The sequence below is a fragment of the Tauraco erythrolophus genome, chromosome Z, assembly GCF_009769465.1.
Source record: "Tauraco erythrolophus isolate bTauEry1 chromosome Z, bTauEry1.pri, whole genome shotgun sequence".
NCBI classification, from domain to species: domain Eukaryota; kingdom Metazoa; phylum Chordata; class Aves; order Musophagiformes; family Musophagidae; genus Tauraco; species Tauraco erythrolophus.
Genome location: NC_141496.1, coordinates 37934234 through 37958561, shown reverse-complemented (window position 1 = coordinate 37958561; position 24328 = coordinate 37934234). Strand labels below are relative to the sequence as shown.

Here is a 24328-nt window from a genome sequence, read left to right as displayed (position 1 = left end):
ATCTTAAGCCTAGAAAGCAATAAAGTGTCAGCCAATCATATCTGGTTTAAGTCTGCTTGAATGCTATTTTGAATTATCTAGACTAATAGTGACAATGACACAATCACCTACCTATGCTACTCAAACAACATTTACTTCAGACACCACTCTTCCTGAAAATTCTTTCCCTTCTTATGTTATAAATATTTTAGCTATTGATTCCATATACACTTCATTTATACATAGATCTTCAGACAAATCGCTTAGGTCAGTTCTCATGCCAATGTATCTCTACCGTCTGCAGTGAAACCACTCTTCTCCTACACCAATATGTAAGATATAAGGTTCCAGGAGGTGACAGTGAGGTGGTATTCCATCCCTAGGAAGAATAAGCCATCACTGCCAAGGAGATGTCAGAAAATAGCAGCTTTTTGGGAACCACCACCATAACATTCAACACTCTGCAACTAATTCTTGTTCTTCCAAAATAACAGAAGCTCTTTAGAGCTCAGCTGCAACTTCCACAATACCTCTAAATTTTAAGTCTTTCAGTTCTTTACGACTTTCACAGGGCACTTCTTAGACTTATGTTTTGTTATCAATACCCCAGAAAGAATTTTTTAAGGGAATCTTACAGAGGGACGCTCTCTTTGCCCAAAGGTGGATTCATAATGTAGTCCTTAGTGATTGGTTTTACCCACAGTAGAACCATAAATAAAGGTGCCAAGAAGTTTATATGTAGCAATGTTCTGAAAGAAGAAAAAAAAATATGGGGGAAGTTATTAAATACAAATAATTACCATACTGTTGAAACTGGGGTTACAGATTCAAAAGGAGAAATCCAAATTTTAAAACAGTCGGGACAAAAAGTAAATAAGAAAATTACTTCCCTATTTTATACATATGACTTATGTTTCAACAAAACAGAAGTATTACATACTCTGAAATCACACTGATTGTGGCTTAAAAAAAGTGCTTAGAATATCTGAAAACTTGATTTATTCCAAACAATCAAACCAAAGAAGAAACCTGAACACTACAGTAAAAGACAGCTGTTGAAAATTTCCATACGATGGCATAACACCAAACTGAACTAGCTATTACAGTTTTAATTGAGACAGTCAGCATCTCGGATAATTATGGGAAATATCCTGCTATTTGACTATTTTTTTGCTTTATTAAAAATGTACTCAGATTAATTTCCATTTTCTATATGAACCAGGGGAAATAGTTCTCAGAGGTCAGACTTTCCAGTTTAATAAAGATATTTACTTAGGAACCTTGACTAAATGAAAGTTGGTACTTATATTCAATTAAAGATACTCTGACAAAAAAAAAAAAGCCAGCACACCTATTCCATTGTAAAAGCATTGCACAAAACAGCACAGTTAATGTAAAAGTAGTACTCTTTCATAATCTTTCAGTACAAAACAGACAGCAGAATTTAAAAAGAAGAGATGGTTTTCTGGAATTTTTCCTGAAATTGACATCCATCTTAATTTCTGAATGCCCTATTCCAATGTTTTCATTACTAAAATGAAACAAAAACAGTTGAAGACTTCAGTGATGTAGATCTGGTGGTTCTGCTAGTGCAATGCTTCATCACTAGCAGAATCAGATTGTCTATAATTCCATCTCCAACCAGCCTGCCTCTCTACACTACAGAAAAAATGAGATAATCCAAAGTTATTCTAAAGAACACAAGAATTTAAACCGTGATTTCAAACCATCAAGCTTCCTAAAACCATTAAAATGTTTGTATATTTCAGAAGACGTCATCACACACACATTTAAATCATTGGTTTCAGATGAAGAAATCAGCACTGTGTCGCTAGGGAACATGACAGCATCAAAGAACAGTCCAAAGCATTTCAGTAACTTGTGAAAGCATTTTACCTGAGCTTCTGCTTATTTAAGACATCCTACTGAGTTAATGGACTGGAATGTGCCAAAGGGTGGCAAGAATCCCTTTCTGTTTATTTGAGTAAAGGGAGAAAGGCTGAAAGACTCTTGAAGCAGGCTCTGGAAAATGAGGGAATATGTTCAAAAATGGTAAAAAATAGTTAAGAAGACTCCAAAATATATGCAGGGAAGGATACTGCTGCTGAAGAAAAAAAAAAAAAAAAAAATCAAAACAGCCATCACAACCAAAAGGGACACCAGATTATTTTTATTCTGTTTACCTCCCTAATAAAAAAAAAAGCAAACCTTATTCCCTAAGTACATAAAAGAATCACATTAATCATTTCAAACATATTAGTGAAGTGGTAGCTAATCACTAACCATTATTTCTTTTTCTTCTTTTTTGGTCAGCTAAGTCTCCCATTCTGTAATGCAATGGGAAAGGGAACTTATCCTCTTCAGTGGTGTTTTTTTTATTTTCTTTTTGTTGTGGTGGTGGTTTTGGGGTTTTTTTTTTTCAGTTGTTTTTTGGGGGATCTTGGTGGCACTTAGGGGCTGGTGGGTTTTTTGGGCAGCTTTGGGGATTTGCAGGGTTTTGTTTTGGTTTGGGCTTTTGGTGGGTTTTTTGTTGTTTGTTGTTTCGGGTTTTGTTTTGTTTTCCAAAAGTAGATGATGTATTTGACTGCAGAGAAAGGCATTGTCTTCCTGCACCCAATTTAGAGAGCTTTGTATCAGTGACAGGTCATCCTCATTTACTACTTCCCTTTAGTCACTGTCAAACAACTGCAAATAGTCAATAATGATCTACTCATTGATAAAAACATCACTAAGGGCAAACACCCATCTCTCCAGGCCAATTAGAACCTATCACTTGACCATAATTCTCTGTTCATAATTGCATTACATAATTACCTTGATATCTGACCAAGTTTTAATCCACTTCCAACCAGTTCAAATATCCTCTAAACATTAAGTTAGAGAAGATTTATTTTTCATAACCCCATTCTAGGATATTAATTACCCTTTTAGTTCTTGATTATGAACTTGTTTCAGAGATGTTCTATTTCTGCCTAGGATCTCATGTCCACAGATCAAGGAAGATAGTGGAAAATTAGAGGATACTTACAGAAAAGGTACAAGAAATTTTTAAAATTTGAGAACCATAAAAAACTAGCCAGTTTATTTAGCTGAAAAGAACAGCTTAGGAAGTGACTCAGTCACAATCTACACATCGACATAAACTTAACAGCATATACAACAAGCCAACACCTTGCAGCTGTAACCTGGATGCATTCAACTACAACAAATACAGTAACACAGAGTACTTGGTTATAAATTTACCAAGAGTGAAGGACCCACTTTAAAAACAGACTAATTTTTAAGCTGGGTGTTTCTGGGGGAAGAGAAGAAAAATTGCAGTTTGAACATAATTTTTGTATCAGAAAATATGGTTGTCTTAGAAAGTGACCAGACTAAATGATCACAATGGCCTATGCTGCAGAATCTGTCATTAACTTGTATTAAATATCTATAAAAGACATTTGGAGTTTCTTCCTCAACCAGAGAATGCTGAAGAGAAATAGTTAAATTAGAGAAAACATTTTAGTACCAAACTTAAGAACAACTGAAAATGAAAATATTCCTTTAAACTGGGTCATCTTTTCTTTGTATCTTATCCTAAACTTATTAAAGGCGTGATGCCCACCTGGAGGTGGGGGTGGAGGAAATAATATAAAAAAAAAAAAACAAAACACTGTGGTTGTACCTCTACTTCTTGAAAGTTATCTTATCTTAACTCCCAAAAAGATATGACGAGGGAAAAGTAAGCAGTAAGCAGAAACATTCATGGTGGAGCTCTTGCAGAAGGGAAGGAAAATTCCTTTAATTGAGACTCTAATTACAAGGCAAAGAATGTAACAGGCTGGCAGAGCACAGGTTGAGCAGAAAGAGGCAGGTGGCAAGTCTGCTCAAGATACGAAAAGCAGGCAGCAACAGAAGTCTTGGTCACTACCTTCTTATCGAAATAGTTTGCTTTGTTTATATTCAGACATTAAAGATTTAAGACTGAGTAGCATATACCTATGTGCATATATTTTCTCTTACTGTGTTATTTTTTCTGTTGCTAAATTCAGAGCATCCAGATGCATTTGAGCCAGTCGCAAGCCAGGGAATGTCAAAAAAGCACCAATAAGTGAACACAGAACAGCCAGGAACAATTTGAAGGTTAGTTTAGACACAGGACCCCTAAAAGAGAAGAAAGGAAATAAGCATTTTCTTGGAGAGGAAGTTGGGGGGTGGGGGGGTTGGGGTTGGGCATCAAAGACTACTTTCAACTCAACAGCATCTAACATTTAATAAAAAAAGCAAACAGTATTCTATAGTTTCACTCTGGAATAGCAGCATTATTACAAACCAATCAGGAGTTAAAATTTTAAAAAGAAAAACAAGTCACCTATTTCCTAGAAAAATGAAAAACTTAAGCTACTGCCTATAAGATGTTAAGTTTGTTAGTAGAGAAGAACAAAAAAATTAATTTTTACATGGTGATTAACAACAAATTATATAACAGAAATAGCTAATAGAATGAATTTAATGATGATGTTTTTAAGAGAGAAAGAGATGCATCATAAGTTTAACCAGTCAAAGACAAAATGGATATTTAAGTTGTACTACTTACATTCTACCTTTATCCATTAAAAAGCTCTATCAAACTTATTACTGCAGTTTTTCCACAGATTTATCTAAAACATACACATGGCCAATTAACGTGTCTCTTCCAAGTGACTTAATATAGTTCATTTTAATGGAGTACATAAAAAAAATATCCAGGATCAACTGGATTACAGAATTAACAAACCCTGGATTTTGAAAAAAAAAAAAACAAAACAAGTGACATGTAACTAACACAGATTAAAGAGGAACAAAACCAAATCTAGTTATCCACACAAGCTTCAAATTCTCTCTTAATCTACGTCACATGAACTACCGAGAGACACCATCATCAACTCAACTGCTGCTGTAAACAGCCAAAGCATTGCAAAAGTTCAAAAATAAATAAACACTTCAAAGGAAAATTCATACAGAAGTCAGCAAACTGGCAATAGCTTACAAAAAGCAGAATGAAGAAAGGCTAAGAAACACATGGGATTCAGTTAAGAGTTCCCCATGAGTTTATTCATAAACAACCCACTAATCTAGTTTCAGGAAACTTCTGATCCTCAAAACCAAAGAGATTCTATAGCTTCCGCATAATACTTGAGAACTTCCAAGCAAGAAATTTGAAGTTGTGCTCCTACAGTGATGACACACACCATAAATGCATTTTCGAGCATATGTGTAAGGAAAGAATTGCAACATAAATCCATTTTACAATATACAAAGGCTGTCTGCGACAGGGATTGTATATTTATTTAACATCACAAGCTATGGCATGTTCCCTTGACAGTCTGTACAAAACTTGGATATCCTGTAGCAAGCAGATGTTTTTGCATAATAGGAAAACACTCTTACAACCTAAAAACAGGACTGAATGCCAAAATTTACTCCTAACACCAACTTTATCACCAGTATAGCTTTGCGCACTCATCCTCTTGAATACCACAGGAATGGCAAAAAATATCTATCACTTGTTTTAAGCAATCCTGCAAAGCTGAAGGGAATTACTACAGAAAAAAAAAAAAAAGATGGTTTTGAACTGTATTTTATGAACTACAATCAAAGTGCCAGGGTAGACACTATCTCCAAATTTAAAAAAAAAAAATACAAATGCAGCTTAACTTATGAGTACTGGTAAATTATTTTCGTTAACCCACCTCTTCACATTATTATAGAGATTATAAGCATGTACAAGAGCAAAACATGCAACACAAATGCTTGCTAAGAAAATCCAAGTGGTTCAGTTATAAATGCACACATAAAACAGACAAATCTATTTCCAGAAACTTACTGGGATTCCAAACCCTGCTTTTCAAGAAACTTCATAGCACTTTCTGAGAAATTTGAGAATCCTGTAGAGACACATATATGTATTTTATTATAGTAAAAATGCAGAATCCCTTTTTTGAAATAAAATGCTAGGTAACAGGTCATCTTTTAAACAAATTTTCGTATGTCCAGCATAGCTCTTTCACATGCTAATTGGTATGCCACAATGCAATAAAACTTGATTATTAACATCTCCGATATTCATGCACTTTAGGAACATGAATAAAATTAACATTGTTTTTTTAGAAACGCAAGTATCTTTTTTTCAGTAAAGGTGCTTAACATTACGACGAAAGGCAAAATGGGTTAAAAGTAAAACTGGAAGGCAAATGTAATTAACAAAACAAACAACTTAGGCAAATATTACACTATTTAAAAGAAAGCAGAGAAAATATACAGGATAACCTTCAGACTCTGCATTCCAAAGCAAAATTTCTTAGAAGTGTATGACAGAGAGAGTTCATTTTAACACGGACATTCTCAAAAACACCTAAAAGACTGGAAGTAAGTTCTTCAGGTCATGCAATCACTAGGGCTGTTGCAAACACTAAAGAAAGGAGTTACCTGATTCCAGTCCGAACTCTAGATAGTTTTCTGTCACAATGAGAATTGCCATTGCTTTCACGAAGAAGAAAAAACCAAAGGTGACACAGACTGATCTTTCACCTCCATCCTCTACTTTGAAATAATGGGTAGTCAATGAAAACAGTACCTTACTACACAAGAAAAAGGTCAAGGAAAATCAAGTTTGTAAAGCAACTATACTTAAGTATTATAAAGCTGTATTTTGGTCATCTACACTAGGGCTGTTCTATGATGCGCAATTTTTTTAAAAAAAGTAATATGCGTTCAGTGAACTTCAGGTTAAAATTACAGAATACTGTAACACATAATAATCAAATACTGGGAAGCCAGGAATACACTACTCTGGAGCACAGTTTTGATTTAGGCTTACTTATAGTCAATTGCAGCAATATTCACTATCAACCTAGGAGACTTAAACCACAATTTAAATATAAATGATTACATAATCATAAGTCACATCAAGCAAAAAAAATAAGACAATTGTATCCTCAATGCAAAATACCAAGCTAAATGAAAAATATTCTATCAAACTACATAACTCAAGATTTAATGTATTTCCATTTCAAAATACAAAATATTACTTTTGAATGCAACAACTGCGAAGGCAGGGAAAGGAATAAGTACATTTTTAACCACAGAGGAGCATGCTGGTTTTGGCTGGGATAGAGCTAAATCATAGTAGCTAGTATGAGGCTGTGTTTTGGATTTGTGCTGGAAACAGCGTTGATGACACAGGGATGTTTTAGCAACTGCTGGACAGTGCTCACACAGAGCCAAGGCCTTTTCTGCTCCTCACGCCACCAGCAAGGAGGCTGGGGGTGTGCAAGAAGTTGGGGAGGGGACCCAGCTGGGACAGCTGACCCCAACTGACCAAAGGGATATTCCACACCATATGACGTCATGCTTAGCATATAAAGCTGGAGGAAAGGCAGAGGAAGGGAGAGGATGTCAGGAGTGATGGCATTTGTCTTCCAAAGTCACCGTTACGTGTGACGGAACCCTGCTTTCCTGGGGATGGCTGAACACCCACCTGCCCATGCGAAGGAGCAAAGGAATTCCTTGTTTTCCTTTGCTTGTGTGTACAACTTTTGCTTTCCCTATTAAACCATCTCTATCTCAACCCACGAGCTTTCTCACCTTTACCCTTTCAATCCTCTCTCCCATCCCACTGCAGAGGAGTGAGCAGACTGCTGGATGGGGCTGAGCTTCCAGCTGAGGTGAAACCACAAACAGCAGCCATACGTGTTCTTCCTGGATGCACAACCCTAAGGTATATATACAAACAGCAAGAACAGGATGCTCCAACAAGGGCTGCTGTCAATAATGGGATAAAATTTCTCTACTATGAGAATTTCTGCTCACAGGGAGTGTAAGCCTGCCTTACAAGAAACTGTGACAAATGGCATGGGATTGTTGCTTGGATTGTTATGTGACTGTGTACCAAACAAAACCTACCAAAAGATGAAACTTACATTTCCCTACTTTCACATGTACATGGTTTGAGATTTCTCAGCTATCAAAGATGTTAAAACAACAGCACATTTAGTACTATCTAGGAAAGAAAAATCCATCCCACGCTCATCTTGGGGGAAAAAAAAACAAACCTTAAAAAACCCTGTATAGTCTCATATGATATATTAAGTCTTTTCATGTAATCCCAATGCCACAAACGTGAACATCCAAGACATCACTTGCCCTATTATCAAGGTGTTTTTAAAAGGTTTATTGAGTATTCTCCTTTTTAACACATTTCTAAACATAATTAGCTCCAAAGTTAAATAGTAGATTAGGATAAATTTTTCATGACACATTGTCAACTCTGATTACTATGAACTGCAGCCCATTGTAATTGATTTTTTAAAAACAAATAGCAGGCAATATCCAGTCCCTATTTAAATAAAGTACTTGGAGATCACTCCCGACATTACCTGCTTTGGGGAAAAAAAAAAAAAAGAGAAGAAGGAAAAAGATTTTAAGGGTAAACTGTATTCTTTTTTTTCCCCCCCACACTATGACAACATACTTATTCGTATGTTCACTTTTTTAATACTGGTAGTATCTTAAGGTGGAGATTACATGAAAACATATTTTAGAGTTATCTATTCAGTAAAACACTCGAACATTCATCAGTTAATCTCTGAAGAAACTATATGATTATGTAGTATCTCACTTTGTTTGGCAGCACATATTTAAAATACACATCACTGTATTTCATGCACATGCAGAGAGGTACTCATATGCACACAATAAAGTGCCCTAAGCACAGCATCTAATAACTCTAAGTTGACAGTAATCAACTTAAGCTCCCTTCATACTCCACAGAAAGAACTGGTATTCTAAAGGTAGACTTACCTCATCCTAAAAAGAGGTACATAATAGGTCATATAGACTGTGTTCTGGAAAGCTCTGTTTCTCTAATAATACATTCCTAAACCAGTGTCTTTTTACAGCTAGAGACATCGATCACGAATTGAAATCACATCAATTTCAAATCTGGAAGTTATACAAAGGATTTTGTAACAGTTTGTGATCAATAGTTCTAACCTATAAACAGATTTGTAACCCCCTAGATACTTCATGTCTTCAACTATGGACTGTGCCTAAAGGATATGGAAAATGCAACCAGGGAAAAAGAAAGCATACTGACAGTAAATTCCAATTACAGTGCAGATTCCGAACCAAGTATACAAATTAATAATTATACATGACTGAAACCCTCTGTTAGTTGAATAATCATCTCTGCTACCTATTTTAGGGATGGAGAAAATCAAAGCATTATGGCTCGCTTCAGCACTTCCTTTCACTGCTTGACCTACGTTTCAGGATCTACTAAAGAAATGATTTGGGAGTCTATAGTGCTAAGTTAATAGACTCTCCACCCCTCCCACCCCACCTTTCATTACTTTTTTTTTTTTTTTTTTGTCACAAAAGGTGATATGCCTGTGGAATTTATTGTATGCACGTCTACAAAAATAATTTTATCTTTTAAGTTGTGGCAATTATGGAATTTTTGAATGATAGTCCACTGGCATTAATGCACATGGTTGAAGACAAAAAGATCCATCTTCTGCTTCTACTAAAATACACAAAACTTTCGGATTCACAATTGAAAATCAAATAAACCTCTCTATATTATTTCTAATTGCATATATGTAGAAAAAAAAAGATAATAGTTTAGGGCTTAGAGGTTATTTTAATGTATTTGATGACTGACTTTCCTTAGATCAACCTTCAGTTAAGCTAAGAAAAGACTGCCACTTTCCTTTGTTATGCCATCCATACATTTTCCAAAAGTAGCTAGTTTACTAACTTACAAATGAAATCAAAGTTACTTAAACCTTTTCAGATAACAGACAGCTTACCAGCTGAGAAACACCTCACTTCTGCTATACCACATTAATTTCCTAAATACCTTGCTTTTGCAACAGAAACTACTGTGTACAACACTGTTTAAAGTTAAGTAACCAAAAGTTAAGTAACCTGACTTACTCAGTTGTTCTCAGTGATGAATTTTAAACAGCTGTATAAGTATAATAATTTAAATTGAGCACATGCTACTATTAAGATGAATCATCTTTCAGTGTTGTCCATCTTACTCCATCCTCATGCACTGTCCTGTTTTCGGGCAGGATAGAGTTAATTTTCTTCCTAGTAGTTGTTATAGTGCTGTGTTTTGGATCTGGGATGAGAACTATGTTGATAACACACTGATCTTTTCGTTGTCGCTGAGCAGTGCTTATGCCAAGTCAAGGACTTTTCAGCTTCTCAGACTGCTCTTCCCGTGAGGAGGCTGGGGGTGTGCAAGAAGTTGGGAGGGGACACAGCTGGGACACCTGACCCCAACTGACCAAAGGGATATTCCACACTATATGACGTCCTGCTGAATAAAACTGGGGGAAGCTGGCAGGGGGCAGCAGCACTGCTCAGGAACTGGCTGGGCATCAGTCAGCAGGTAGTGAGTACCTGCATTGTGCATCACTTGTTTTATATACTCTTTTATCATCACTATTATTATTACTCCTTCCTCTTCTATACTATTAATCTGTCTTTATCTCAACCCACAAGTTTTACCTTTTTTTTCTTTTTCCCCCAGTTCTCTCTCCCATCCCACTGTGTGGGGAGCAAGCACATGGCTGTGTGGTGTTCAGTTGCCTGCCAGGTTAAACCACAACATGTACATTCTTCCCCCCACCAATAACACGTTTTGTTATTTTACAAACCCAATCCTTTGCAAGTAAGCTGGCTGCAACTGCTACATTTAAAATTGTGATCAATAATTCAGTTAGCTAATTTTGACAGTTTGTTCTCACAGAAGCCACCTTTCCAAATTTCAAAAGAACAGAAATCACTCATCTGTGAACAGTTACTATTGGAAAAAAAAAAACTGTAAATAAGAACAAAAAATTGTAATTCAAGCATTATGGCCTACACCATAATGAGTTTTCACAAACATTAATCTACTCTTGCAAGAAACATTGCAAAATTAATTTTCAAGCCAAAATTCACAATGAGTAGGTCATGACCAATAATCTGTCTTAAAAAAAATTCAACATCTTTGTTTTGCAAGATCTTTTGTTACTCCTCTTCAGGTACTGGAAACCGTTCAGCGAGCACAGGCTATCAGCATGAAAAGCAATCAGCCAACAGAATATCCTATAGCCTTTCGAAAATATTAAACACTGAGTAGGTCGGTCAGCAGGTCTTCTAAATGTTGCCTCCAAGAAACATCTTTGAGTTTTCCTGAAACTATCTAGACATTTAAAGATTTATTTTTCTGTTCTGCTAAAAATAAGAGATACTCCTATCCTGGAACGTATCCACACGACCACCTGTGAGGTTGGTATTGATCACACTGCCGCCCAGCAGAACGAGGGAGACAGGCAGACATTCCTGTCCCAGACTTACAGTGGATAAGCTGAGCATGAGCTGCCACTTGAGCATCTACCCAGGGACAGACAGCAGCGGGGTCTGGCATCTTTCACTGAGGTACCTGTTAATGAAGCTACACAAACATTTCAGCACATGGAACATGTTTAAAGCTAGCTTAGTTGTGCTAGGCACAACTACCATCAATGTAACGCCAACATACTCCAACACTGGAACTCAAATGCTATATTTATGTACTACTCCTTTTAAACTAAACTTCTGTTAAAACACAGATACATAAAGTAGATTTGCTTCTGGAATTTTTCTGAATATCTACACTAGGAACATTAAAAAATGCTAACAGGCTCCTGCACTGAATCAAAATATCCACTTCTGGAAGACATGGCTAAAGAAAATTCCAGTCATCACTTTCAACTTCTCTTAAGCTTTTATTGGTCATTCTGTCAGCCAAATTCTTAGTACAACCTATCACCTCTTAACACAGAGCCATGAAGCAGAAGAAACACCTCTTGTCAACACACAAAATTGTTCCAGAATTAATTCTTGACATATCACATTGACTGCTTTCAGTTGAAAACAGAGGCAACCAAATTTTTCTAAGAAATTATGATGAATCATTCCTCGTCTTAACATACTGAATTAGTAAGTAGTTGGGTAAGTTCTGAAGTATTCTCAGCATCCCAGAAGCTTGATGTCACAACACGTGAACCAAGTAGTTTTCTTCTGAAATCTCCTTTCACCTGCCTAGGTTCCAGTGATCACAAGGATTGCTACCAGTATCTCTATAAATGACTCTTTGCATCATCTTCTTCACCCAAAAAGCTGTAGTGCCCGGAATAAGTTATGCTAACATATTTACAGATATGTTAGCTCTAATATAAAGTCTCAAGTGTGCTCCCTGGTACTGCAGCCTTCTGCATTGCCATTAATCCCTCAGACTGCACAGGATCACACCACTCCATCCCCTCAGTCCAGGAACCAGACAGGTAATTAAGCAAAGACCTATTCAATATTTGAAAGCAATGACTTCACAAGATTTTCTACAAAATCACCTACTCTACGCAGAAGCCTCCAATAAAAACAAGGTCAATTTAACTCCATAGGTAAAAAAAGGTAAATAAAAGTTGTACAAAGTGACAGAAAACTGGATCTGACCATTTGTTTCCTTTCTGTAATTAATAAATGACTACTCAGATACCTAGTACTGGATAAGTAATTATACTGGTACAAGGTTATACTTATATACATTATTCTTATTTCCCAGCATTTATTTCTGAAGACTTGGTCCGCTATATGTCAGGCCATTCTCCTCTAGGCTTTCCCAAACACGTATGTTTTTAGAAATGCCACATGAATTTTAAACTTTAAATTGTCTAACCTTTCTCTCAGCCCAACAAACTGATAGAAGTCCTTAAGAATTGTCTCTCTGAAGTACACTGTCCATTACCAAAAACTCAAAACAATATTGGTCCCTTAGATAAAATATGCCTAGTTATCCTCAAGTATGCAATTAACTGTTCACAGTTTGTTACATAAAATCTAGCTTTTGGCACTCGATCTTTTGCTTTTCACACTATTCTGTCTGATCTTACTTCCCTTTCAGTCAGTGAGAAAATATAGCTGATGTTCTTCTAACATGGAGGAAATACTAGATCTGTTTCAGTCTCCTTTAGGTCCAAATGTGCAATTAGATCTCAAGGTAAAACTGGAAATGTTGGTTTAGGCTCAATTCACATAAAAATGGCAGGTGAGAAAGAAACAATCAAAACAAGACCCTAATAGCTACCTGCATGTTCACACTACTGAGACAGAAAGTTTGCACTACCAGGCAACTTAATCTTTTTTAATTTCTGCGATTGGTTTTGCCCTGAACTGATGACCAAGTGAAAGCAGTGGTTAGGACTGTATTTAAATACCACTGTAAGAAAGAATTATTGCAGTGGATTTCCCTACAATATATAATTCACAGCTCTGTTTCCCCTGGAGTTGCAGTCACAGTAGTATTAAGTTGGCTACACCCACAATTTGAAAGATGAAGCAAATGGGGCGTTGCCACCAATAAATTTAAGAGCACACTGTGGCTTTGGTATTTGAAGCTTGTTTTTCCATTAGTTCTGTTCACCTCCCCCGCATCCTCAAAATGGGGGTCAAAGGTGTTGGCTTTCACTTCTGATTTCTTAAGCAGTAGCTGCCTCTCTCTCTCCTTCCCTCTGCCAAGATTAAACTAGAATTCCTGACTTCACCCAAAGAAATAAAACAAAGGCTGTGCAATAACAGGTATATATTAGCTATAATATAACTATAATATGATTATAAGATGCACAAGAGCCAGACACCGACTTTCCTGTCACTATCTAGTAGACTAGAAAAAAACACCTTTTAGACTGCAGATCTGTTCACTGACAAGTCAAAGAGAAATACCTGGTCTGGAAGCCAGCTACTTACAGTCTATTCTTTCCTCATGTGAGTCTATTCCCTCTTCTAGCAAGTCCTTCCTTATTACAAGGAAAATTCTGGATATCAGTTAAACTTTAGGCTACTTAGAAAAAGAATTCCTGTCCTTACTGTAAAGGCAGCACACATTTTCATAATTATCAAGCACAGACAAGCATTAAGCATATCCAGATCTGTTAGCTAAATATAACCAAATATTAGAGTCCAAGGGTTTTACATAACACCACCAGCTATTGGTAACACCAAATTAAAAAAAAAACAAAACAAAAAAAAAAAAAACACAACAACAAATCATACAACACAGTAAGAATCTCTATAGAAGAACAGGAATCAATTTTGAATATTCAAGTGCTGTATCGACCCTAACTTGGCACTTTATTTGGTTGTCAGTTGTTGAGCATGCAGAGGAGTTGCAGAAATTCATTTTCTAACTCACCTTTCCATAACCTGAGCTCTTATTCAATTCTACTGCTTTATCACCTATCACGTCTTTAAAAGGCAACTTTCCTCCCTAAAGTGTACATCTGGATTGGTGAGTGGAAAGTAGTTAATTACCGTGCAAGCATCCATGTCTGATACTGCCTACTCCCGTAAAAACAAACATAACAGCTGCTTCTTTTTATGGTTTGACATACTCTGCTTTTGTTCCCTTCAGTTTCAGAGGGGAGTTCAGGTTTTCACTTAGCTTTGAAAACGTACCACCTCAGCTCCTACAACTGTCTACACATTTTCTTTTCCGTAAACTTTGTATCAGTGTCTTGAATGTATTACCAAATTATTAATTCATGCATGTATCTTTGCAATAAATTAGTATACACTAATGAATACACTAAATTAATTATACACTAAAATTAATTTGCTCTAATTTAAATCACTGTACTATTTTTTTCAGGAAGTATCAGATACTGAGAAAGTGTGCAGTAAATTGCATACTTCAACAGTTGTAAATACTTTCTGTACAGAAATTTATTTCTAACTGACAAACCAGGCAAAACCAAATTAGTTTAGAATCACTACATACTACTGATGAGCACTAACTGTATGTTCACATACATGTATTTTTTTTCACAAATGGTTTGGTATTAATGTTAACAAGCTATTGATATCAGCATGTACAAAGAGTATGTACAGCACATACACTACCCAACAATGGCACTAGCTTACACGATCCTTTTTCCAAACACTAAATATTTGTGTATCCTGCCAATCAACAATACAGAGCTTTACATGAACTGCAGAATGATGTAAACTATTTGGAACAGACGGAGTGATTTAAGAAAACAGAAAAGGATACACTGCAAAAGCCAAGACAAGCAGACACCACACTACACTGATATTCATTTCTTGTGAGGGCTTCACAATAGTGTAGTAGGCTTCCGTCACCACATACACAATTGTAGCTGCAACAGTGAAATCCACCAACCACTGATATTCCGGAAAATAATGCAATGCTGAAAAATACATGTTTACAAACGTTAAAGATGTGATATTTTAAGGCAGTTACTGACATATATATAGAATGGAGTGACAAATGTTTTCAATTAACTAAGGTCTAGATAGACTCGGATCATCCAAATAAAGAGCAACAACAGCAGAAAAGCCACGTTTTTTCCACTCAACAACCTGAACTTCACTCTTCACTTCTGTTATTCCATACTTGATTACTACTCAAATTTAAAAGAGTACAAGATTTTACTATTTCATCATCTCAGCTGTTATATATTAACATCCTAAATTCAAAAAGCATAATTAATTTAGATCTCAACATCACAACAGAAAATGGTTCTCCCACTGAGTGTAGCTGCAATTCCAGGTAAGAGTTCTGACTCTGTTAAAGACTGAAAGCTCACTGGCAATCATTTAAACTACTACATATAATTGCTTCCTCTTTTCCTTTAAAAAAAACAAAAAATCATATAAGGTACTGATGGTTTGTTCTTCAAGATTTTGTTAGTATCTCCTGTACAGCAATAAATCCTTGTGCTAATTCCACCATAAAAATTTTGGAGATCATAGTGTGTGGCATGTAGGCTGCGTGATTTACGAAGAGAAAGCTGCCATAGGTGCTGGGAACCGCAAAGAACAATTTGTGACAATGAAGTGCAGCCTGTCCCTCCCAAACACCCCTCCTTACATCTACGGGGTTAAAAAGTCACAAAACATTACTGAGCATTTGTCTCTTGACTACAGGCTACCTGATGTCAAACACATGCAACTGTCCAAATTCAGGCATTTTCAAGTCCTATACTTGTTTTGAAACAACCATCTGGTTAGATTTAGCAAAAGTTTGTATACACAACTTTTTAAAGATAGTTAAACCCTACACCATATCAGTATTTATAAATACTTAGGGAGACACATGGAATAATTTCAAGCAAATAACACTAATAGAAACTTGTGAATGCTTTGTTTATTCATGTGCCAGCTTCAAAAGATTCTGCATTTCTATTGAAGGCACACTGTCTCTGATCATTTAAGCTAAGAAATCTCCTGCATAGGACTACGTTTTCTTTCTTTTCTTCTAAACGTATAGAACACATGCATATAAAAATGCAGATAGGAAGAAAATATGTATCACACATACATGCATATCCATAAACAAGTTTTCCATAACAGAATGACTGGTTACAATCAAGGAATCAAAAATTACTGTTTAAAAAAATAGCAACTTCCGAAACACTTAATGCTGCTTATTTCTGTACTGTCACTAAGTATTTTACCTCAATATTTCAGACGTGTGGTTGAAAGGTCTAGGTTTCAATGCTAAAGCACATTTCCTATTTTAGATGAGCAGAAAGTATATGTTTCCACATCTGCCAGTTGTCATTTTCTTGTGCAAAGCTATGATCTCCATTTCAAATAGACTATGATATGATCCTTTCAGTGTTGTCTCATATTGCTAGGATGTCTGATACAACAATAGATGTGCTTTAGACTGGATTTCACCTACTCATTCTTTTCCATAACACTGCTATTAAGATGTCACCCATGGAACAGCAAAGGAGACTTAGCCCTAATTCTTGTCTTCTCGTTTAACTTTACTATCAGTTGTTCTTCTATTCATTCATTGCCTATAAAAAAAGACTTTCCAGCACTCTTCACAAATAAACACTTAATAGAAAGAATCAGCATATAGTTGAAATAATATATTATTGTCTGCATCCACTTATTCTTACCGATAGTGTCCCTTTCAGTGACAGACTTTGTTTCCAGATGAAGATCAATGTCTTTTGGAATGGTTAAGGGTTTGTTTTCAATATGACCATTATATTTTCTGTAAAAATAAATAAAGAGATAATACGCACATGGATATGACAAAATAAACTTCTTCAGTATATAACGGTATTTCAAATTTAAGTAAAGTGCAGACCATTTTTTTGCCAAATAGAAACATTTTTATCTAGCTAGTTAAAAGCATTAATTAAAGTTCAAATCTTAAGAAATAACCAGGTATGTCAATGCTTCCTAACTTTACCTTGAAAGGCTCTGACATACTTACTGTAGTGTGGGTTTAAATGGCTTTCTATATGCTGCATCCTGAGCAGGTATTAGGGCAAGATCATAGAATCATAGAATGGTTAGGGCTGGAAGGGACCTTCAAAGGTCATCTAGTCCAACCCCCCTGCAAGGAACAGGGACATCTCCAACTAGATCAGGTTGCTCAGGGCCTCATCCAACCGGGCCTTGAACGTCTCCAGGGATGGAGCATCCACCACCTCTCTGGGCAACCTGTTCCAGTGTTCTACAACTCTCATGGTAAAAAATTTTTTCCTAATATCCAACCTGAATCTACCTCCCTCTATTTTAAAACCATTACCCCTTGTCCTATCACAACTGGCCCTCCTGAACAGCCTCTCCCCATCTTTCTTGTAGGCCCCCTTGAGGTACTGGAAGGCCGCTATAAGGTCACCCCGGAGCCTCCTCTTCTCCAGGCTGAACAGCCCCAACTCTTTCAGCCTGTCCTCATAGGAAAGGTGCTCCAGCCCTCTTATCATCTTCGTGGCCCTCCTCTGGACCCTCTCCAACTGGTCCATGTCCTTCTTATGTTGGGGGCTCCAGAACTGGACGCAATACTCCAAGTGAGGTCTCACGAGGGCAGAGTAGAGGGGGAGAATCACCTCCCTCGACCTGCTGGCCACGCTCCTCTTGATGCAGCCCAGGACGCGGTTGGCCTTCTGGGCCACAAGAGCACATTGCCGGCTCATATTGAGCTTCTCGTCCACCAGTACTCCCAAGTCCTTCTCCTCAGGGCTGCTCTCGATCCATTCTCCGCCCAGTCTGTATTTGTGCCTGGGACTGCCATGACCCAGATGTAGGACCTTGCACTTGGCCTGGTTAAACTTCATGAGGTTGGTACGGGCCCACCTCTCCAGCCTGTCGAGGTCCCTCTGGATGGCATCCCTCCCTTCCAGCGTGTCGACGGCACCACACAGCTTGGTGTCATCGGCGAACTTGCTGAGGGTGCACTCCATGCCACTGTCCACGTCACCGACAAAGATGTTGAAGAGGGCTGGGCCCAACACGGACCCCTGAGGGACGCCACTCGTGACCGGTCTCCACATGGACATCGAGCCGTTGACCACTACTCTCTGAGTACGGCCATTGAGCCAATTCCTTATCCACCGAGTGGTCCATCCATCAAACCCCTGCCTCTCTAGTTTAGAGAGAAGAATGTCGTGCGGGACAGTGTCAAAAGCTTTGCACAAGTCCAGGTAGATGACATCCGTTGGTCGACCCTTGTCCACTGATGTTGTCACCCCATCATAAAAGGCCACCAAGTTGGTCAGGCACGATCTGCCTTTGGTGAAGCCATGTTGGCTGTTACCCACCACCTCCTTGCTCTCCATGTGCCTTAGCATGGTTCCCAGGAGAATCTGCTCCATGACCTTGCCAGGCACAGAGGTGAGGCTGACCAGCCTGTAGTTGCCCGGGTCCTCCTTGTTCCCCTTTTTAAAAATGGGGGTTATGTTCCCTCTCTTCCAGTCATCGGGGACCTCGCCAGACTGCCACGACTTCTCAAATACAATGGCCAGTGGCTTGGCAACTTCATCCGCCAGTTCCTTCAGGACCCGCGGATGGATCTCATCAGGTCCCATGGACTTGTGCACCTTCAAGTTCCTCAGATGTTCCCGAACCTGCTCTTCAAGTACAGTGGGTGGTGGTTCATCCTTACAGTCCCTGCTAGTTCTTTCCACAGCTTGGGTGGTAAGACAAGAGGCTTTATGAGTGAAGACTGAGGCAAAAAATTCATTGAGTACCTCAGCCTTCTCTATGTCCCGGGTGACCAGAGCACCAGTATCCTTCCAGAGGGGGCCTACGTTCTCCTTGGACTTCCTTTTATCCCCTACATACCTATAGAAGCTTTTCGTATTGCTTTTTATATCCCTTGCCAAATTCAATTCCTTCAGGGCTTTACCCTTCCTCACTTGATCCCTGGTCACTCGTACAGCTTCTCTGTATTCCTCCCAGGCTATCTGTCTCCACTTCCACCCTCTGTAGGCTAACCTCTTCATTTTCAGTTGGTCCAGGAGCTCCTTGCTCATCCACGCAGGCCTCCTGGTCTTTTTGCCCGACTTGTTCTTCATCGGGATGCACCTCTGCTGAGCTTGGAGGAGGTGCTCCTTGAATGTGGACCAACTTTCCTGGGCCCCTCGTCCCACTGATCCAGTGGCCAGTATTTACTTCAGACCACTGACCTTCTGTTCAGGGAGCTACATGGTGTTCTACCGAGTTCCTAGTCTCAAAAGGTTAGCGGTATGAGTACAGCTACAGAGCAAGATATATCCACCCTGCCATACAAACACCCTGAAGAAAATCAAAGCTAAACTAAGACCTTTTTAATCAAAGTCTAGACCAAGATGCTGAAAGACAGGAATGTTAAAGGCTTTGGATTGAAAGTAAGTAAAAAAGACAGACAGACTTGGCAGTGTTAATTAATTGACCGTTTATTGGCAATAACAACAAGCAGTCAACCACCTTGGAAGGCAGTTGGTAAAGAAAAAAGTAAGATACAGATTTCCCAAGAAAGCATTAGGCATTTCTGTCACAACAGGGTGCTTAGCAAGTACGTTAAGTGGGCTGTGCTAACCTAGATCCTTGAAAGATCTACCGTACTAGTCATCAAGCAAAGGCAATTTTAAGATCGTTTCCTAATCTAAAAGGGCACATGTAGAAACACTAGAGACGTGCTTCAATTCACACCCTGCTTATGAAAATAAGCACCCCAGAAAAAAAAATATCTATCACAGCATGATTAGCAATCCTAGAGATCCAGTAAAACTTGAAAAGAAATAACCCTTCGTGCTCTTTTTGAGGAGACTGACTAAGTTCATCATAATACAGCCCCAAGGCTCAAAGCTGTGTTCAGGTTTTAGCCACTGGTGCAGAGCATGACAGCGATACACAGGGGCTTCATAAAGGGTAACACACAGATTCGTTTGCTCTTATCATAGAGGTGGCTACTTGCTTATACAAATGGAAGAAACAAGGCAACCAAAGGCTGATCCCTACACTGCTAAACCCTTCCTGGCTTCCAGCATTAAGCAACTTGGGGATAACCTGTGCGAAAGATGGCATCTTCTGAAACCATTGTTTTGAAAAACTTACACAAACTTGCCTAATCCCTTTCTAAACCAGTCCAAAATTTGTTAGGCTGGGTATCATCTTGTGGCACCAAGTTCCACAATGCGTGTCCCAAATTGAGAAGTCTTAAATCTACTAAAGTTATTTAGTGCCTCCTTGTACAACATAGTAGTAAGTTTACTACACCCTATCCACCCTCTGCACACACTAGATACGTTCCTGTTGCCAAACCTTCCCTCAGCCACTTTCCAGACTAGTAAGTCTTACACTTCTCCTTGTTTGGAAGCCTTTCTTCTAGCCACCATTGCTCCCCTTTTCCACTTGTACTGAATCATCTTTGAAATAAGGTATAAACAAAAGTATGTCTTATACTGTCCTGGGTTTAGCTGGGACAGAGTTAGCTCTTCTTTTTAGCAGCTAGAAGAGCTCTGTGTTTTGGTTTTACTCAGAGGCTCGCTCTGAGAAGAATGTTGATAGCACGCTGATGTTTGTAGTTGGCCAAGGACTTTTCAGTGTGTCATGTCCTGGCCGGACTGCAGAAGCACGGCGGGATAAGGGGGGAGCATAGCCGGGACAAGGGGGCCACAATTCCCCTTGTGATTTGTGGTAGAACTTCAGATTGAGGGCCAAACTGGCCAATTAGTATTCCATATCATGCAGCGTCATGCCCAGTATAAAGGTGAGGGGCAGCTGGAAAGAAGGGCTTTTTGCACTTTGGCTCTTTTGCCGCTTCTGCTCAAAAAAAAAATATATGGAGTATAATATGGAGTTAGACTGTGTTTTCCAAATTGTTGGGTTAGAACTAACACATCTTTTAGGAATCATTTTTCACAGCAGAGATACAAGTAAAGACCATAAAAGATAACATATTTAGTGCAAAAGGCACATTTTCATCTGGAGCTCTGAAACTCTACCAATATGATCTTCATTTTCCTGAAAACGTCACACTACTAGACTTTAAATTGAAGAAAACGGGATGCTCTTAAAAGAATCTGAACAAAGTCAACTTACATGAAATAGGGCTGACAGATTACCATTAATTACCAGTAATTACCATTACTAACTAGGGTAAAACTTGCCTTATCATTAAAAAAAACAAAAAAAAAATCATTAAAGTAGATTAGAAAATGTTTTGTTAGGTTAAAAACAAACAAAGACCAATACTTAAAACACCTAAATGGCTAGAAAGAAACAGTAAACTCTGCCAGAGTTGACAACAGCATCTCTGAAATTAGAAAAGGAGAGGTGGATTTTCCATAGAAAGATGTTACTGGGACATAAGCATTAAACAGAAATTTTATCAATCGTGAACTTAAGGAATGATGTCCTCTCAGCTAATGTGCGAGATGAGAATACAAGTAGAAAGCATTAATAAATAGTATTTTTGTCAAGTGATATTAACATTTAGAATCATCCAAAGCATAAGAATTTCAATGGACAAACTGAAAACTGAGGATAGGAATCTAAAGCATTACCCAAAGAATTAAGGTCCTCAGGCCTAAACAAGAAGTCTCAAACACTGTCCAGCCACTTGACTAGCTGCAAGCTTCTTTGTGCCTCCCTGCCCCAGTTGTACTCTGATGTTTTCCTACTGCGAGCACCCAAAAGTATCATCGTCTTCAGTGAGACGAGCATTTTGATAACTGAAGCCGTTTCAGCTCAATAAACTTGGGTGTTCCTACACGTTAACGCAGGGGAACCATAATCCAACAGACACAGTCAGAACATACCCAGGATCACTGACAGCATTAATTTAAAGTAATTCATAGTAGCTATGGACCTTTTCATTACCCTAACAATTTAATACAACACAAATGATTCTGAAATAGAAAATCCGCCTAATATTCATGTGCTGTTAAAACCTATAGCATAATATACTGAAGTCTAATACGCATTGAATAAAACGGACTACAAGTTCACACTACAGCTGTTTCTAAAGCCAATTTTTAAGCAAGTTCCTTGGCTCTCTTTTCATCATTTCTCTTTTAATTAGTTCAAGTCGGGAAAATATCTAAGTAAGGAGCAGGTACTACATTTTGCAAGACTATGGGCTTGAAAAGCAAATTCTTTATCTTTAAAAGACATGGGGAAAATCAAATAGATGCATCCTTATTTCTCCTACACCATCTTCTCACATCTCCTTGGCTCAAAGGAGCACTGCATTCCACTTTGTGCAACCCAAACCAGAACATCCAAACCAACTCAACAGGAACAATTCCTAATTTCAACAATGGTTCTTCTCCAACAACAGCCACTTCCTTAGAGGACACAGAGGTGTATTTATTGATTAAAAAGTAAGTTTATTATTCATTTTGTTGTTACAACTGCAAAGCAAAGAAAGCATCACTTAAGCCCCCGCATTACGACTCTGGTTTCTTTGAAGCTTCAAAATCACCCTATGATTTACATTTATCCTCGTACAAACAACTACCTACAACTATTACAATTGTATTCTCTTGGTTACATGTTAATATAGTAAAATATTTATATCAACCTTATAATAACTAAATCACACCAACAAAATTTGACTGTGCAGACATGACAACACAGCATCGCATTTTAAACATTAAATGTAGCAGTTTGGTAACTGTAAAAGGACTTGATACATATACAGGTGACTTGTAATACAGGTTCCTACTAAATTTCCAAAGTAAATTTTCCAAAGACGACAAAATTTAAACTTGTATGTGAGTACACATTAACATGCCACTCTTCCACTCAGCTGAGAGCATGTAATTGCTCTGGTGAAAGTGAGAACACACACATTTTGGATGGCAAAAGACTGCCAAGACTGAGGAAAAGCAGTAAGACCAACGTACAGTTATTATTTGGCAATGAGATTGTGTTTTTCTGTTTAAGGCTCCTATGGGTGGTCTTAAAAGTTAGTTACACAATTAAAGTTAATTTTATATATGAATAAACATTACTGGTTAAATGGACAGTTATAAAGTGTAATGCTATTTCCAAGTATTTTGCCTCAATTTGTTACAAAAACTTATATAAAATGAGTTTCTGAATTTGAAAGAATATTGCAACAAACATGCAGTTAGAGTTATTTAGTATTAAAGGAACAACTTAATTCTTTACCCCAAAGTGTGGTAAATAAGGTTGCTAACCATGTAGCTTAAGAACTATGAAACAGAAAAGAAAAAAAAAACAAATCACATTACAATGAAGAGATTATATGTGCAGTTTGCAGACTATAAGAGAGTTCATACTGGAATAAAAGAAAAAGGACTAAAGGAAATTTCTTATGTCAGCAAAAAAGAAAGCCAGAGGGGTTGGTTGGTTTGAAACGTAGCCAAACCAGAAATCGTGCATCAACATAGCAGCTCCACCATCTTCTCCAGATGTCTTGATTCTTGACACAGTTGTACTTCTGGAAGGCTCTTCCAGAACTTCATGCCTGAATGTCAGAAATCTGTTTCCTCCTCAACCTGATGGACAGCTATTCCATCCCTCTCAGTCGTCTTTTTGCTAGGTTAAACAAGCCAAGCTCTTTTAGCCTCCTCTTGCAAGACAGACTTTCTGTTTCCTGGATGATCCTAGGAGCCCTCTGTTCACCCATTCACGTACACATTCGTTTTTCTTGAACATGAGTGATCAGAACTTTACACAGTAATCCAGATAAAGTTCTACACCTGTGCCTTGTCCAAGAGGATTAATATTTCCCTATCTCTTCTATTAGAAATACCTCACCTAATACATCCTAGGAGCACATTTACCTTTTTACAGCTGTGTAAGAGCGGTGGCTCATAGTAATCTTATGTTGAACTAATATATTCAAATCTTTTGTCTCTTGCTTCAAGACAAAGACCTTCAATCCTACAGAAGATTTGCTTTCCTCAGTTTTCATCCAAATGAATACATTCACTAAAAAAAAAATCCTTCCAACTAAATTAGCAATTTCACAGACCAATTTTGTGGACTGGAAATCATCCAGTTCTGCACAATT

At 37.8% G+C, this 24328-nt stretch overlaps 1 protein-coding gene across 2 annotated transcripts in view; it reads right to left on the bottom strand.

Annotated features, from left to right (window-relative positions):
• Positions 1-24328, bottom strand: part of TMEM161B (transmembrane protein 161B) — a 46523-nt gene that overhangs the window by 4722 nt on the left and 17473 nt on the right. The window contains exons 4-9 of one of the 2 annotated variants that reach the window (XM_086629339.1): positions 16968-17065; positions 15086-15242; positions 6430-6581; positions 5828-5888; positions 3985-4125; positions 615-728 (exon numbers count right to left, since the gene is read on the bottom strand). In XM_086629339.1, the coding sequence (XP_086485465.1) occupies positions 615-728; positions 3985-4125; positions 5828-5888; positions 6430-6581; positions 15086-15242; positions 16968-17065 (723 nt within the window). The remainder of the gene's footprint in view (positions 1-614; positions 729-3984; positions 4126-5827; positions 5889-6429; positions 6582-15085; positions 15243-16967; positions 17066-24328) is intronic. The other variant, XM_086629340.1, reaches the window with a different exon arrangement.